Raw genomic sequence first — 19,484 nt, forward strand, 5'->3', positions numbered from 1 at the left:
TGAATATCATTAATATTGCAAACAGAAATTGTGTAAAACTTGTTTTTACAATCTTAAAATGTAAAATTTGAAATCACGATAATATCACATAAAACTTCTACACACATACATACAGGAAAATTATATTTTGAAAAGCATATATATTTTTGAAAAAAAAATTGATGGGCAATATATAGTTTATATATAGAGAGAGATGCTGTGGAATAGATAATAATATTAATAATAATAATATTAATAATAATAATAATAATAATAATAATAATAAATTAAAAGCAATATATATATGTTTAGTTGAAATAGATGCATGTATATGAGAAATAATTCAACGTTTTGGCATAGAAGTATCATCTAGAATTCTTCCTGAGATGGCAGAAGCAAGTGCTGCTGTGAAATTAGGATCTCTGGTCAAAGAAGTAGCCATTTGTTGAACTAAAAACTGATGGATCAATGACTTTTGCGCATTCATGTCAACCACTCTCGAGTGGACTAATTCAAGCGCTTCAATTCGACCAGACGAGGCTGAGCCACTGCAACCTACTGACCCTGTACCACCACCACCACCACCACCACCACCAGGGCTTTCACTTTTCCCTGATATCTCCATTTCATGTTCACCATGGTTGTGCTCTCCTTCGTAAGTCGTTACCAACACAGTAGGATCCTCCACGCTTCTCTGCACCTATTTAATTAACATGTTCATCATCAGTTACACAGAACAAAATCACCCTTAAAATCTGTACCAAAACTTAACATAGTTAATTACCTTCTTCTTCACTGGACATCCTGGGGCATAGGAACACTTGAAGTAAGCCCTAGGAGAGGGGTTATCTCTGGTGACTTTTTGACCATATTTTCTCCACTGGTATCCGTCCCTCACATACTTCAACACCCAAAAACATCCTCAGTTAGTTCTTAGAACCTCCAAATACCTACCCATAAAATTATCATATTCATCAAGTAAAGGAACCAAGTTATTTCACACACCAAAATTTGTGATGCCAGAGATACAATGAGCTTAACTCATATTTACATATACATAATTACTCAAACAGTAACAGTGATAGATGGATCTCAAAAGATATCAAATACACTTACTAAGCTGGTATCAGATGCATCTGTCCGTACAAACACTTTGGAAACCTTTGGGGTGGTACTTTGCTTAGGCCTTTTGAATGTCTCTTCCTCAGTGTTGCACTCTGCATACGCGTTGACGCCATTCTCGACCTTTCTTTTGGGGGATGGTTTTTCTTCTTTCTCAAAATCTGCGTTCTTCAGTAGGTTGAACTCACTCACATGTTTCTGCAAAGCAACATAGCTCTCGCATACGTGCTTCAGCGTCTCAGATAGCCTCTTGTTCTCACTATTTAGACGCCTCAACTCTTCAACCAAAAATTCCCCCTGGTCACAAAACTTTCAACGAAATCAGATAATGGCAAAAAAGGATAATTTTATATCAGGTTGGCGTCACAATATGCATGTGTGTATATATATATATACTAACCGCGACGTCTATGTGTGAAGAGGGAATAACGTTAAGGTTGAGAGAAGTGTCGACACAGGTTGGTTCCATGGAAGAAAGATTTGCTTCAGAATTAAGGGACATGGGGAATGAAGGCAAAACGAATGAAGAGATAGATTAGTTTAACTGGATATAAGAGAATGAGACACGGAACTTGTATATATATAGTAAGAAAATAATATACGAGAGTTATAGAGTTTTATTATTATTTGTTGCGAGGAAAGTGGCACGAAAATCAGGACGAGAAAACAGTCTTGTACAGTTTCCTCGTTTCCCTGTTGTCTGTATTTAAGCCACGCGCATTCCGCAGATAAAGAAGAAAACTTCCTTTGTATTTCTTAACAAATAATAATTAATGTGCTTATAGATAGTGTAAAATTTTTCTAACAGTAGTTGATTATACTGTTTTTATAATAGAAGTGATATCCAACATGTTTATTACAGGTTTTTTTTTTTTTTTTTTACTAATGGGTTATTTTTTTTGTTTTTACTAAAATGAGGTCCGTTTAAAAAAATTACAAATTTAGGCAAGTCATGTCAATTAGGCACGACTTCTGTCATGTCATACTAAAGTCGTGTCAACTTGGCACGACTTCTGCCCTGTCATACTGAAGTCGTGTCAACTTGGTACAACTTCTGCCCTGTCATACTGAAGTCGTGTCAAGTTGGCACGACTTCTGCCGTGTCACTTCATTCTCCACACCATCAGATTCCTTACACGTATAACTTTTTACCTTCTCCTTCAGGTACTTTTTCCATTCAACCAAATATATTTGGAATTTTTACATTCACCCCTCTTTCTGCATATAATCCAACATCATCCATGCACTATCGACCCACAATGCCCTTGTTTGGAATGCGAGAGAAACAGAAATAAGAGTTTGTTTTGTTCTTTGATATTTTTTGGATAAGTTATGGTTAGGGGGATGAATTTTTGTAGAATATGAAAAAGAAATTCATGCAGTGGTCAATCGGAAAGTAATGCATAAAGAAAAGGCAAGTTGATAAGGAAGGGTTTAGATGTTGTGTGATTGACCGTAACAATATCTCATTGACTTGAATAATGGCTTTATCTTATTGATGAGGTTCATCTTAGTTTTCTTCGCTGTTGACCGTCCTTTAAACGCTTGTGAACACCAAGTCTGATTCCGTTTCTTGTTTCACTGCAATACGTCTTAATCATCTTTCCCCCCACTCTTGCTAATTCTCCATTTCTATTATTTGAATTTCATGACACATATTTAATATCTATTTCAAAAAGTAAACATTTACGTACATTTCTTTCTAAACTACTTCCTGCATTTAATGAGATAACAAATACTATAATAATAATACTAATAATATTGGTGGTGATATATTAACACTAACAGTAAAAATATACTCACTTCACAATAATACATGTTATATGATTTGAAATTAATTGATAAGGAACTCTATGTTGAGAAAATACGTGAATTATTTTAAAAAAACTAAAATTACTCGAGAAAACTTTTTTTTTAAAAAGTGAAGGGACCACTGCAAAAGTTTAAATTATTTTTAAAAAAAACTTTTTAACCGAGTAAAAGGTTTTTTAGACTTTAAATTAATCAAGAATATATGAACGGTGTTTAGCTTTTGTCTCTACTGGTTGAAATATAGTGTAAGGAAAAAGAAAAATGAGAGATTCCACTACAAGAAAATGATAGATTTGCGTGGCCAGAAACGGACGCTTATGCGTCTGCTAAGCATCTCACGAAAAAATTCTGGAAGCATTAACCATTAGACCAAACAAATTCTTTGATCATATTATCATTTTTATTATACTTATTATTAATATAATTTATACATATTAATATAATTATTATTAATAATAATAAAATAAATTATACTCATATTATTAAATTATTATTAACATTATTATTAAATTATTATTAACATTATTATTAATATTATTATTAACATTATTATTAATATTATTATTAACATTATAATTAATATTATTAGTATTAATATTAATATTTAATAAATCTAATAAATTTAATATTATTATCATCAATTTAATAAATTTAATTTAACTAATTTATATCATAATTTCAAAAATAAAATAGTTATGACAATATATAAATAAAATAAATTTAAAATAAATAATATTTAAAATAAAAAAAAAATATTTTATATAACATTTAAATAATTTAAATATATATTTTATTTTACTCAATTAATTTTAAATCAAACGCTGATTTAATTTAATAAATCTAATTTAATTAATTTATATTCAAAATTGATAAATTAAATAATTTATTATAACATTAAAGAAATAATTCTAAAATAAATATAATAAAGAATTAAATATTAAAATATTTATAATACATTAAAAATATTTAAATTTTAAAATTCTAAACATGCGTGAGCTATAGCGGACGCATATGCGTGGGTTCTGTGGGCAACGCAAAACGGACGCATATGCGTGGGCCGCGGTCGACGCAAAACCGATGCCTATGCGTGGGCCGCGGCCGACGCAAAATTTTAAAAAAAATAAATTAAATTAAATTATGCGTCCGTTTTGCGTCCAATGTAAATCTTGCGTGGGCTTTTACTCATTTTGGTCGACGAGAGTAGCGTCCGCAAATGGCCAACGCAAAAATTTAGAAGCTAAATCAAGTTTTTCTTGTAGTGTTCAAATATAACCAGAAGGCATAATTTTCAATTATTTCAATCAAGAGAAAAATCAATGAGAGGGAAATCACGTTTTTTTATTTATTTATATATTGTAATTTTAAAAATAATAAACAATGTACATTAAATAAAAAATAAAGATTAAAAGTTATTTCAATTATTTTTTGAAAATACATGATTTACTTATTTTTTTCATTCATTCAAGCTAAAGGGGAAAAAATTCCGCTTCCCTTTATTTGTACTTATATCTCTATTCGAGAAAAAAATATTTTCATTATTTCAATCATTTATATATTTTTATCTATACTATTTCCTCTTTATCTACACTTAATTTGGAATTAATGCAGTTATCATTATTTTTTTCTAAAGGGGAACTTAATTTATAACAATATTTTTTGCTACACCCAAACGTGTCTTACAAAATTCAAAGAAACGGAAAGTCCACTAAGTTTCATGCGTAATTACACTGCATGATATCATCCCGCAGATAAGTACCCTCTTCTAGAAGGTTCGGCCTCCATAAATTGATGCTCATTTTCAAAACGTAAAATAATATTTTTAGTTAACAATTATCCATATAAATTATTTCTGCGCATGTTTACCTTTTTTATTACAATTTAAGTCATGAAAAATGTTTTTAATGTACATAACAAGTTTAATAAATCTGGCCCTGTGTGAGTAGGAGTTGTAGAAGAAAATGTGGAAGTAAAAGATTAAGAAGATATTTAAAAATAAATGCATTGACCTTCTTGAAATTTACTATGTCAGAATTCATAGAAGGTTTGGTCGTGGATAATGTAAATGTACATTCAACATATTTTTTCTATTCAGATTGATATCTTGAAATTTTTACTATGTAAGAATCGAAGATTTGGTCGTGGATAATTATAAATGTACATTTAACATGTTTTTTCTATTCAGATTGATATCTTGAACCACTAGTATGTATGAGATTTATTAAAAATAATAAAAGATAGAGGTTTGTCACGGATAGAGCTAGAAGGACTACGGTCCTTTTAGGTATATGAGGTAGAGTTATCTGTTATGTTTTTTGGGTGTGAAGGTCTCAAAAAGTTTGATAAGTATATAGGTGTTTTGTTTTATATATTGTATTGAAGTATTCCTAAAAAATCTTCATTATTTATTTATTATAAAAAAACAAGTCTAATAAATAAAGTACGTAATGATAACTGTTAATAGATAATCGATAATTTAAGACCTAAGATTTTAGTACAGCTACACTCTATTTACGCTTTTTTTTTTACATAAATCTACGCATATGTTTTATTGCAATTTAAAGTGGTAATTCAGTAAATGATTACCATTTCGTAGTTTGTTTCTTAAAATACATATCATATTCTAAAGAAATAAAATCTTAAATTGTCAATAAATAATTATAAGTAATTCAATATGTGAACCTCGATACAACCCACATCGTGGAGGAGTAAATTCAGGTTGGATCAAGGGTTCCAGTATTTTGGGGTAAATGCGTGTGTTTTGGGGGTAAATACGAGTGAGAGGAGAATGAATTTGAGATAGAGCAATGATATATGGATAACCACATTTTTTCATACAATCATATTACAACTCTCAATACTATTATTTTAATACTTTTTTATATTATTTAATTACAAATTTACTCTTTACTATATATATATATTTATTTATTTCTAAATCTATCACATCAAGATTGTATACAACTCTTTGAGTTGTCACACTATCATTTTCTTTTTAGATAAAGTCATATTCACTTGCTCTCACATAATAGATTCTAATGGAAAGACATGAAGGCAAGAGAGAATTGACTTGAGTGTCTTTTGTACCTGCACGGTTCCATTTATGAATATCGATTTCTTCTATATTTTCAACCATAATTAATTATTTCAGATTTTATCATGAGTATAAATTATATTAATATATATATCACATAATTAATTATCTTTATGTTTTTAGTTGATAATTGATTATAAATGTTAGTATATATCATACAATATTTTTATATTTGAATTGATAATCGATTATGCCAATCTTCATATGCATCTCATAATTAATTATGAGTTACATGTTTGTGATAGATAAATATTACAAATTTTGTGTCTTATGGTTTTTGTGTACAAACTTTGCACAGTTTAGGACGTGTCAGTCTTCAAAGTCGGTTAATGAAGTGTGGCGCACAATTTGGGTTGGGGTGGTGGGTGAAATTTGGATCCACAGGAATTTTATTATCTTCAACAGGGGAGTGGCTAATGCGTCTGAAGTGTGTGCACGGGTGCAAGCAAAAGTTTGGTCTTGGATTAATGTTAGATCTCGATTCGCTTCGTTTCCCTTTTCTAGTTGGTGTATGGTACCTTTGGAGTGTATGAGAATGGTTGTTTGATGTAGTTTAAGTCTATGTCCGGTTAGTGATTGTGTTTGTTAGTTTGAGAATTTTAGCTAGTAGTTGGTTTGGTATCTCTTGTTTCTTTTGTATAAGGGTTGAACCACCCCTGAAGTGACTCGCATTTATTAATTTATTATTGTCGATAAAAAAAATGGTTTTTGTGTATCACTTTTTATTTGTTTATTTCATACTCATGTAGTTTTGAAATATCTTCATTATGTAGTTTTAATGTATTTTAAACTATTTTTCAAACATTTGTTATAATTTTCAATATTAAAATTTAATTTCTAATTGAAATGTTATTTTTATGATAATTTTTCATGTTTCGACAATGTTAACCATGAATAATATACAAAAATTTAATTAACTAAAATATACACAAAAATGTCTCTTATAATGATAAATTTGTAAACTTACACCTTTTAACATTTTAAAAAAAATGAAAATTCTCTCTTATATGACATCACTCACAAACTTCAATGAAGTTTACTCATAAATTCATTTACATTCCTAAATTTAAATAACTTAACTTTTTCACAATTTTCTGTCAAATCACTCCAAATTCAATTCCTTAAATCTTCGTATAACACCTTCCTAATTCAAAGGATTGGGATTGAAAATACATGTTAATTTCCTGTTTTAAAGTAATTTAGACTAAAAAATATTTAAAATATAAGTAATTTTGATGACTATAATACTGAATTGTTCTTTTTATTAAATTTTAGATTTAAATATAATTTTAATACTTTGATTTAAGTTTTTTATCACACAAATTATAAAAGTAATCTTCGGTTCTCGTAATTAGAAAACAAAAATAGTTTGCTTCAATTCCTCTGTTGAAGTATCATTTAATATTTTGTTTGTATAATAATATATATTTTAGTTTTGCATTCATGTCATCAAATATTTTACATTTCTTTAAAATATTTATTTTGGGAATGTTTTGATAGAGTTTTTTTTTTTTCCAAATTATAACACTAACGATATCCTTTGAAAAAAATAATTATCCGCATTCATACAATGTAAAAAAAAAAAAAAAATTAATAGAGAACTTCGTGTTTGATGAGAAAAATATGTCGTTTTAGTAAGTTAATGAAATTAATCTGATCATACATAAATAATTGGCCACAAAGTTGAAAGATTTAAATGTACTTAAGTCAAAATTTTATTATTAACTTGCGTAAAAAGCAACAGTGTATTTGGTTTCACGTTTGAAACATGGTTTTATATATTTTTCAAATGTAAATTTTGAAAATAAAAAGTTAGCATCTATACAAAATTAGAATATGGTAATGTGATATGAATAAGTTAGTTAATCATGAAACTACGTGGGTAAGGACAATATAAGATTTTCAAAAGTGGAAAAAACACAAAATAAAAAAACATAGAGGCAAATTCAAGGAAAAAAGGTTGTTCTAAATAAAAGTTTGAAGATAAAATTGACCGAAAAGAAGACCTTGACTTGAATGAAATATATGAGTAGTAAAAGTTTGGAAGTTTCCTTAGCTATAAATTAATTGGCCCATTTGGATGTACTCAAACTCAAACTTTGCGTCTCGCCAATTAAATAACATGAAATTGTCCAACTCAAAGATTCTCACACACACTACACGCTCTAGTTTAGGTCTTCTCTTCTTAAAATAATACTTCATCTTATTTAATTCACAGTATTCCATTATCAAATTATTAGTACACCGTATTTTCTTTTTCTCAACCGTTTTTCTTGCCAAAGTTTTTCGTCTTTACCAAACAAAATATGGAAGATAGTATTATCGAATCGCATTGGAATCAAGAGAATGATTTGAACACTTTTTAAGTTATTTGGTTGACCTACACTTTGCTCTCAACTGAACTCTCATCTTTTTGTTCTTCCACTCCTCCTACTCGTTCATTTTGGACTCGAATGTTACTTGTAAAAAGTATTCTGTCGTTCAAGTCAGATTTTAGCACTAGACACTCAGTGTTTAACATTAGATGATTGCGTACTTGATCTTTTGGAATATGTGCTAATTTATACAATTATTTTAGACTCATTGTGGTTAATAAGCCTAATAAAAGAAGATTATATAAATACTGAGTTATTTATGTCAAGTGCTCTGTACCATATTCCAAGTCAAGGTAGTGAAGGTATAGATTGTGTGGGCGTTGTTAGATTCTTCTACTTCACATATCTAAAAAGTTATTATTATTATTATTGAATTAATTTACTAAAAAGTTTTGAGCGAAAGTTTGTTTGGAGAGTTTAAAAAAATCACAATCTCCATTGTTTTTTACTCCATCACTCACATTCTCACACATTGATTTAATATATTGTGGTACAAGATCAAATGATTTAATAATTTTATATTAAGTTAAATATTATTTTATAAATTAAAAAGACTAATAATATATAAAAGATTTTTTATTATTAATAAAATTTACTTTAGATATTAATATTTTTTTTAATTTATAAAATAATATTTAATTATTATTTAATATTTTTTTAAAGTGTAATTTATCTTTTCTAAGTTTAATTTTTAATTGTTTTAAAATTTAATAATTAAAAATAACTACTGTTATAGACAAGATATAGTTGTTGATTGTAATTAAAATATAATTTATACGTTGATAATGTTTATATTATAATTAATATGTTAGAAATATTTCTGTACTACAAGTTGTATTTGTGTAATTAATCAAAAGCATTTATCCTATTCAAAGCTCATGAGTAAAAGTGATATTTAGGGTAATATTGAACTTGCTAAAGTCAAGGTCGTTATATCTAATCATATTCATAACTATATTACTTGCAATTGCAACCGTCCAATCATTAAAAATTGTTCATCTCAATTTGTTAAGACACAAAAGGAACCTTTATTTCGTAGGATAAGTTCACACTATACATGGACATTAGGACACTTTTAAATTCATGGAGAATTAAAGGAAATCAATTATTTTTATGTAAAATTTAAAATATTTTATGATAAAATGTGTGGTTTAGATAAAATACTGTTTGAAAATTTAAATTTTTAATTTTTTAAAATTATTTAAATTAGAACAAAAATTGTATAAAAAGTAAAATTTTCTATATAAAATATTTTTTAAAATGTTTTATATTTTCAAATTCATATTTCTTATTTGTATTTTTTATTTCGACTTAATTTTAATTAGAACATAATTAATATGATAAAAAAATTCTTTAACTTTTTTAACATGAGTGATTGTCAAGTTGACGTTTTTAATTGATTGGACATTTTTTTTATATACACAAAATTATTTGATTACTTTTTTTTATCGGCAATAATTATTTTATTACTAAAGTGAGTTAATATTATTTTTTCATTTGAATCAATCATGATTCTATTGATCCATATGAACTATATTTTTTAACCGATATTAATTAATCTTTTTTATTATTTAATATTAGATTATTTTTAATTAATGTCGATCGAATTAATTTTCACATTAATGTTTTTTCAAGTTAGACTGAAATGATTTCTTAATAGATGTTATTCAAGAATTTACCGTTTATTTATGAACTTTAATAGATGTTAGTTTTAATTTAATATTATTGGAATTATTTTTTATGTAAATCATGATTATATATATATATATATATATTCAATGAGTAATAACAGAGTTAATTTTTATTTAAAAGACAGGATTTGTTTAAAAAATATTACTAAAAATTTATTAAAAATATTTTTTAGAAAACTAGAGTAAAATGGAATTATACTTAGTGGAATAAAAAAAAATATTTTTTTAATTCCTTTTTTAAAATGTGTGACGTTGATACGTAACCTTATAAACATCATCATGCGTCACAAAGTTTGTCTTTTGATAATTTTTCCACGATATTCCTTTTGCACCATACAAAACTTGATTTTTCAACCAACAATCACTTTCTTTTTGCATATTTTTCCATTCCATAATGTTGAACAATGCTGATTTATTTCATTTTTTTCCAACTTTTTTGGGAGACTTTTGAGTTACTTGTTATAAATTGTAACTTGCTTTGTCTTCAAAAAACAAATTTAAAATGAAAGATGACATCTGTTTATTTTCTAAATTTTCGTTATGTTTTGTGCTTATTTTCTTATATATATTTTTAGTTTTTAGATTAACCTTTTTGTTTCTTTTTATTTTTTTGTGAGATTTATCTCTAACCTTTTTATAAGAAATAAATGGCATTGTTCACAACACTTTTTCTCATCAGAAGGACTGAAGAGTACCATACATTAAGAAAGTAATTTCAAGATATTGAAAATACATGTAAAACTACTTATTTATAATGATTGTAGAATACTTAAATAGATATAGGTAAAAGGTCTTTTATTTATAATAGAGAAAAGGCAATTGAAAAGATAATAGTTAATGATGTCTCAAGCTCTGAAATAAATTAATAACAAAAATATTTTAGTTTAAGTCTAACTCAACATTGTCCTCATCTCTAGTTGCACACTCCATCATGTCGAGAGTTACAGCTCGTGCATGACACAACATATTATGGGTGGTCCGATAACGGTCTGATCGGCCCAACAAACATTCGTTATGATAGATTTTAAATGACTTTAATACCATATTACAAAGTGGACTTTAAGCCTAATTCAACCTCCTCACGCCGTGGGATAACATATTATGGGTGGTCTGATAACGGTCCGATAGCGGGTGACCTGATAAGTCTAACAAACACTCGGTAGGATAGACTCGAAATGACTATGATACCATATTATGAAGTGGACTTTAAGCCTAACTCAACCCTATAAAATCAGTTCATGAAGTGAGGTTTGCACTCACTTATATATTATGAAATTTCCTAATCTCTAGTCGATTTAAGATCTCTAACCGAAATAAAATAACAAAAGACTTTGTTTTTCCTTTGTAATTCTTAAAATATTAAAACTACTCTTTATTTTATTGATATTTTTTATTTTTCAATGAATGATTTGGAAAAATTCCAAATTGAGTTTTTTCAAAAAAATAAAAAATTCAAAAAATATTTATGGATTATATAATTGGAAAAATATTTATGAATTTGAGATTTAAAAACAAAATATTACTGATTGTATAATTAAAAAAAAAGATATCTTCAAATTCAAAAGTACTTTCTTAATTATGCAAATAAAAAATAATACATTTTAAAATTGTAAAATTTAAATGTACTTTTTAAAAACAAAATAATCTTTGGACTGATTTACAGAGGTGTCAGGATAAGTTTTAGAGATGCAGAAAGAAACCACCAAACAGATATGAGACTATTTCTTCCTGCACCTCCATATCTTCTTATGCCATCTCCGTACACAACATGAAAATACATTTTTATCCTTCTTGTGTCACCCCATAAAATAGTTTCCAGATTATGTAATTCGGAAACTCATTTGAAAAAAGACTTCCAGATTACATAATCCGAAAGCTAAATAAGACTTCCGAATTATGTAATCCGAAAAGTAATCATGCATATGAAAAAAGGCTTATGGATTATGTAATCCGGAAGCTAATTTTTAAGGACAGTTTTGTCTTTTCCGCTAAGATCGGGTGCAGTGATATGGTGCAGGAAGCAATTGCCAATGTGAAATTACATTTGGGCTAGCAGCCCAATCCACCAAATTAATGTCCAGAGCCCATAAATTTAAAGAAGGCCACTTCTTTCTGCACCACCATAGTTTTAATGTTCACCTTATGGGGTGGTTAAAAGACAAAATTTTACTCCAGCCGCCACTGTCACCCCCTTGTTGTTTATGGCAGTTTGTTGTCACGTTACTACCACCGATATCTTTCTATTTTGTCATGAATTCAAGAAAATAAAATGTTTTAAATTATATAAATAAATAAAATATTTATATATTACATAATTTAAAAGTTAAAATAATTTATAAATTATACACAATTTAGAAACATTTTTCATATAAAAAATGATTTATTAATTGTACAATTTGAAAATAAAAGAACATTTCTAGATTATAATATTTGAAAGTAAATTTATTTTTCAAATTACATAATTCAAAATAAAAAGTAATTTTCTAATGATAAAATCTGAAAAAAAAATTCATGAAAAAATATAACTTTCAGATTTTATAATCTAAAAATTATTTTTTTCATTGACTAAAAGAATAAAGTGGAATCTTTTATATTTATTTGGGTGGAAGAGGAATTATGGTGGTGCAAAAGAAAATCTACTTTAATGAACAAGCCCCATGACCCAAGCCCACACTAGAAATGGTTGCGAAGAATCAAAGAGATTGGGAATGCTTTAGAAATTCTCTAAATTTCTATAAATTAAAAACCAAATTCATTCCTAAATAAACAAGAGATATGGCAATTAATATTTTCATGTAGAATAAAATTTTATATAAAAAAATTTATATTCTTCTCAGTCGATACAACTTATATTTCTTGGTCTAACACTTAACCATAAAACAAAACCAGAATTTCATATAAATTTAATGTTTAAGAAAAACGTGAATTTTAGTGAGTCCTACAAAATTAATTTCATATTCCTTCTCAATTCATATTCAACTAAACAATTAAAATTTACCATTTTCTAATACACTCTCTTATTTTAATCATTTCTAACTTATTATTATTATTATATATAAAAATAAAATTTAAGTCTATCTAACCTTAAATTCATTAAGATAATATTCTTATAATCAATTAACACATTCGAGATAATATATTTTTAAAATTTGAAATTCAATGATCGTTTTATCTCATCTTAAAAATATTTCAAAGAATTAAAGGAGAAATATAAATTTAAATTGTTTTTTAACTCAACCATCATCCCAACATTTTATCTAATAATTACATGTATTATGAGAGTTAGAAATAAACATTTATGGGATAAAAAATATAAATTGATTTGAAGCATCGGTTAATTTGAATTTTAAAATCATAAACTATTTATTAGTTGAATATCAATCTTGTGCCAGCGTGACTTGAATCTAGACCATTTTAGAGTTTTTGTTGAATTCTTTATGATTTATTTATATTTTTCCTTTTGAACTAGTTTGTGCGTTGGAGGCTGAACCCTTATAACTGGGGTTTAGATTCTCTGGTGCCATTAAAAAATACACGACAATGTCATCACATCAATTTTTTCGAATACTTTACTCTCGAAGAGATAAGTCACACTAACAAACCATACTCCTAACTAATATAAAATGTTTGTAGTCATCCTTATTGTAACACTCTACATCTAAGTTGGTCACAAACTTGACCAATCAAATCAACCATAACGAGGAGGTTGCATGACGACATGTGATTGATCGATTCATGACGACGAATCATAGATTGACCAAGTCAGTAGGATTAAATCCATAATTAAGAGTGGTTTAACACAACTCTAAACAGAAATCAACCTCCTAATCCGGTCCATCAAAAAACGCTCGTTAAGGTAATATAAATAACACAAATTTCAAAGACCAGGTACGTCATTATCTACAGTACTCTGACATCCGAGTGCCGATACTCTAACTGACTTAAGCGTTGGAATGCCTTCTGCAGGTACCATCTCCGCTTGTGGAGCCAGACGACCAAGAAGAAGGAGGTGAAACAAGAAGCCTGTAATGATAGTGACTGACCAAAGGTAGAGAAAGAAACAATCATTCTAGACCCCAACACCCAAGAACACTTATAAACATCACATCTTCTTTTATGCGACTTTCGTTGTATGTTACTGTTATAGCAAGAGCATATATTTTACGTTCAAAATGTTATAATAAACACGAATGTTCTTACAGATAGAAGAGGTGTTGCTTTTATAGTAACACTGGTCACTTATTCAGTTCCTTAATCAACAATTTAATCATAGCAAAAAACAAAAGGTCCTTTCGCCATTTGATCGCTTTAATAATGGTGTAATGCTGCATAATCGCTAAGATATATATATATATATATATATATATATATATATATATATATATATATATATATAATACAATAAGATCAAAAGGGAAGTGTTGTTCTACTGCTATTAGTTGCTGAAAAAGATAGAAAGTGAGGGGTATGAGTTTGTTCCGTGCGGTTTATATGTCTCATCAGTAATTCCATGTGGCGTGTTCCACTTTCCTGTTCATATCTTCTACATCTTTTTTATTTCTTTAATACACTGTCTCTTCTATTCTTGTTACAACTCATTTTTATGGGTGTTAAAACAATCTCTAGTCAATTATGGAAACCATTGTATTGTTAGTGACAGGAACAATAATTGTAACAAAAACGTTTTCTTAACACCCTCTGCACCATGACACACATTTAACATTGTCAACGCGGTAAAAAATGATGACGTGAAAATGGTAATTTTGTAACAATAATGATTTCAAAAGTATGTCGGAGATTGCTTCTCTGAACTCTTGTCCACCACCACCGAGAACTCCTCCAGTGATGCTCCTCTCCATATAGCCAAGCGAGATCGTCATTGCCGCACTCGACGTGACGACGCACCAGGAACAACTTCGCCACTAACAGCAAGAGGACCGCGTGCAGTCGCTGTCGTGGACGATGGTGCGGAATTGGTCGGCGTCAAAACAAATCCACACGACTCTCAGAACGCTGTCATTTGATGATTCGACTATCGAAAAGTCCTTCACCACAGAAATCGAAGGCGAAACTCTGAATTTGGATAATATATTACATCGATTATTACTAAAAATCGATGTAATATATATATATATATATATATATATTAATATATCAGAACTCTTTATATTTTTTTAATACACGGTCTCTTCTATTCCTATTACAACTCATTTTTATGGATGTTAAAACAATCTATAGTCAATTATGTAACTATCCATAATGGAAACCATTGTATTGATAGTGACAGGGACAATAATTGTAATGAATGAAAGAGTATTTTAAGGATCAAATAATAATGTTCAAACAAAGGTTAAGAGAAATAATGGAGGTTGGTTGCTGCACTTACCCAACTAAGACACTAAATTTGAAATTTGGAAATAGTGAGCAAAGTTTGATGGGTGACCAAATTTCAATAAGTAATAAAAGGACAAACATATATTTTGTTGAAGGTAACTGTTTCAAACGATTTGGCTTTCATCCTCATCTCTCTCAATTCACCCACAAACTTTTCTGTCACTCCTTGCCTGCTTTCAAATTTTGTGGTCCCCTTCTTTACATAAATTCTTTATCATCTATTTGTGTTGGATGCTTCTGCTTTTTGTTGTCATCTTGCCATTTGAAAATGCCTTGCATTGCACCTAGCTCAATTTTTCGATATCCAATATATTAATGTTCTTTTTTGTCATGGTGTAAGAATTGACCTGGTCATCATCACTTCTTGTAATTTATGTTTAAATTACCATCTGCTTACATGTGGCATGCATTTTGAACTCTGAATTTGACTAAGAACATGTACAAGAAGTGTACACAAAAGTTATTGGAGACTCACATTTTTTCCTACCTGCATTGAAGATATATATATAAAAAATACATTGGTATATAAACCTTATGAAAAAAAGAGTAAAATTAGATAATATTAGACTTTTTACTTGAATGAACAAAATTTCAACAATTACATCACTGTCTTTCTCTTTCACCTGCAGTTTATAGTGTTGTTATGGAACTGAGCCCCACGGAAATGAATTCAGGAAAAGAGCAACCATATGCAGCAGTTCATAGTACCCATATGTTGGATAAACATCATATGGTACCATAAAAAACATCAAAGCATACTTTGACTAACAAAGAATTCATCTTTCAAAGTATGAATAGTCAAGTTTCAAATCTTTGCAGAGAAAAATGTCTGTTATATTGTCAAAATTGTCAAAATATATTACAATTGCTTTTATAAGAACTAATTTATAATAAAAGTAACTCATACGTTATACTGTTGTTTAATTTTAAACTATTATACAAATTCAATTATTGATTTTTACATTAACTATTTTAAAAGTTTTATTTATGACTACGTCAGAATGTGATAAACTGTTAAACTGTTATATAATCATGTGATAAACTGTTAAAAGTGAAATAAATTGGTAAATTATAATAGATGTTACTCTTGTCACCGTACATTAATTTATTTTAAAATAACATTATATTTAAATTTATTTTGATGAGTTAGTTTTCTGGAAATGAGTTAAAATTTGTCCCAACTTATATAGTATAAAAAAATTACTATATAAAAAAATTTAATATTTTAATTTATTTAATATTTTAATTTCAGTATAAAAAATTTTAATATTTTAATATCTAGTTGATATGTGATTAGAAGTCGAAGAATAGTTTTGGACACGGTAATGACTTCCATTCCGAAAGTAACAGCAGCACCATAATTACAATTTATATACAGTCTCACCTTAAAGAGGTGCAAAACCCTACTTTCAAAAATTAGGCAGGGAATAAAGACGAAAGGCGACAAACCCAAAAAGCCCAAAGCGGAAGAAAAATAGTTAGAACGTGTCACAGTTTCTATCTGTCACACTAATTATAATTGACTAGTTATTATACAGTGCTAACGACCTGCTTTTGACACTCCTCACCGTGACAGACGGGGACGTTAGCAGCACACGTGGCATCCCCTTGCCACGTCCAAACAATGTCCTTCAGCGCCGGCCTAACGTCCTCGTCGCAAAACTTCGCGTATTCCAAGGTATCGCCGGCGGACTTGGAAAACTCCACCACGGCCACCTCCGGCGCCACCTCGAACACCTCCGCCGTGACCGCCAGCCGCCCCTTCCTTCCCTCGGTGGTCCCCTGGAGGCGGATCTTGAAGTCCTTCATCTCAGCCACCGTGAAACTCAGCCCCCTGGCCGCGGCGGCGATCTTGGCCACAATCGCCACCGCCGAACACTTGGAGGTGAACACCGCGGCCGTCTTCCGTTTGGTCTCGAACAGCCCCGAGAGATCGAAGCCCGACGACATGGAGGAGATGAACTCGAAGGCGTTGAAGAACTTGGGAACCTTGGAATTGTTACCTTCCTCCGTAACCGCCTCTTGCTTGTCGACCTGACACGTGTCGGCGACGGAGAACAGCGGAAAGCCTTTGCGGAACCAGGGGACGCGCGTGATGGCGGAGATGGTGGTTCTCTTGGCAGGGTCGGCCACGAGAATCTTGGAGATCAACCTCTTGGATTCGGGGGAAAACCAGGGTGGGAAATCAAATTCGGCTCTCAGGACTTTGTTATACATGGTCATCAGATTCTCGTGCTGGAAGGGGAGAAAGCCCGCCAGAAGAACGTACAGAACGACGCCGCATGACCAGATATCGGCTTTTGACCCGTCGTACCCTTTTTTTCTCAGGACTTCCGGCGCCACGTAGGCAGGGGTCCCGCACTGCGTGTGGAGGAGTCCGTCGTAACGAAGCTGCTCCGGCAGCGCAGACAAACCGAAGTCGGAGATTTTGAGGTTCCCGTCGTCGTCCAGGAGGAGATTCTCCGGTTTGAGATCGCGGTGGGAGACCCCTCTGCTGTGGCAGTAATCAATGGCGCTGATCAATTGCTGGAAGTATCTGCGGGCCAGATCTTCTTTCAGTTTGCCTTTGGAGATTTTGGAGAAGAGTTCGCCGCCACGCACGTATTCCATGACGAAGAAGATTTTTGTCTTCGTCGCCATCACTTCCTTGAGTTCCACCACGTTTGGATGTCGCACCAAACGCATAACCGAGATTTCGCGTTTGATCTGTTCCATCATCCCTTCCTTCCGCACCTGCTCTTTGCTCATTACTTTGATCGCCACGCTCTCGCCCGTGCTTATTTGCTTCCCGTAATACACTTTGGCAAACGTCCCCTTACCGAGAAGCCTCCCCATCTCGTACTTTCCGAACACCGTGTGACACTCTTCCATTGAGTCACTCACTGATAATCACTCACAGACTCACTTTTTCTTCTTCCTTTTCAGGTGCTGTACGGTGGATTGTGAAACCCCATTTTTTTTTTTTCTTTCAAGAGGATTCTGAGAAAAAGTTTTGTTAAAAAAATGTTTGGAGGAGAGAAGCACTTATAAGAGAGTGATGATGGTTAAGTGGTTTGGTTTTAGGGTGTGGAAGTAAACCATTGGAGCGAACGGTATTTAGTTTTGGTGGGGCTTACCCAAAACCCATAGATTCAAAGATAATGCATGGCTCTCCCATAACCTCACCCATCTCAAAATGGGCCACGCTGCATTATTGGCGTTAAGTGCAATTTCCTTGTTCCTCTCACAACACAAAACCCATCTTCCAAGTCTCTTCATTCTATAGATTCTATAGTTTCTCAATTTCCATTGCTTAATTGCAAATTCTTACTGTTTACTGTGTTTTTTTTCTAATCCAGGGCATTAAACATTAACATCTTAATCTAATAAAATCCTCTGTAAACTATTTAAATCCTTCACTCAACCCTGTTGCAATAAAATTTTGTTTTTATAATTTTATACAGCAATACACTATTTTTGTACGTTTATTTATGGTGGAATTTGTTGTGAATCTGATGAAAGTTAGGAGCAGTTTTGTGGTTCTCCTAAAAGCATAAAAGTATGATGCGTTTTTATGTTTAATGATTTTGTGGCATTTGCGCAACTCCGTAATACTAAATGAGATTCTTTTGCCATGTTTGTTGACTATTTATTGGTTTCTTCTCAATTGCGCTTCAGTAAAAAATCTCAATATCGTATTCGTTTAGAAGAAAAATAAAAATTGTGTTTTCATTATGTCTTACAGAACGACAATTACTGAAATACGTTCGTATCTGAAAAGCTAAAGGTCTAATAAATAAAAATACACAACAAAAATTATGATAAATCGGACACAGGACGACCGAATGTATTAATAAATAATATCAACTAATAAATACGTAGTAAATGTAGTTACTATTCAACATTGAACAAGTTAAAGACACGTTGAAAAACGTTTCTGCAATATCGGGAAACCATTATGCACGATCTGGAGACCACTAGTCATAATACATGTCTTGGCAGCCAACCATCCAGCCCACGTAGGAAGAGGCTCAAGTCAAC

The 19,484-nt window shown here is 30.4% G+C and overlaps 2 protein-coding genes across 2 annotated transcripts; both read right to left on the reverse strand.

Annotated features, from left to right (window-relative positions):
- Window positions 1-242: 242 nt before the first annotated feature.
- On the reverse strand, window positions 243-1,771 carry LOC137822918 (putative WRKY transcription factor 40). Its single transcript, XM_068627942.2, has 4 exons — window positions 1,502-1,771; window positions 1,096-1,398; window positions 764-880; window positions 243-679 (listed from the first exon to the last, which is right to left on the reverse strand). The coding sequence occupies exons 1-4, from the start codon at window positions 1,601-1,603 to the stop codon at window positions 323-325; spliced, it is 879 nt and encodes a 292-aa protein (XP_068484043.2). The 5' UTR covers window positions 1,604-1,771; the 3' UTR covers window positions 243-322.
- Window positions 1,772-16,775: 15,004 nt separating this feature from the next.
- Window positions 16,776-18,924, reverse strand: LOC137820299 (CBL-interacting serine/threonine-protein kinase 25). Its single transcript, XM_068624292.2, has one exon. It carries the CDS (start codon window positions 18,333-18,335, stop codon window positions 16,995-16,997), a length of 1,341 nt encoding a protein of 446 aa, XP_068480393.1. The 5' UTR covers window positions 18,336-18,924; the 3' UTR covers window positions 16,776-16,994.
- Between the last annotated feature and the right edge of the window lie 560 nt (window positions 18,925-19,484).

This window comes from Phaseolus vulgaris, chromosome 9 (genome assembly GCF_051622355.1).
Source record: "Phaseolus vulgaris cultivar YP4 chromosome 9, ASM5162235v1, whole genome shotgun sequence".
Taxonomy (NCBI): Eukaryota; Viridiplantae; Streptophyta; class Magnoliopsida; order Fabales; family Fabaceae; genus Phaseolus; species Phaseolus vulgaris.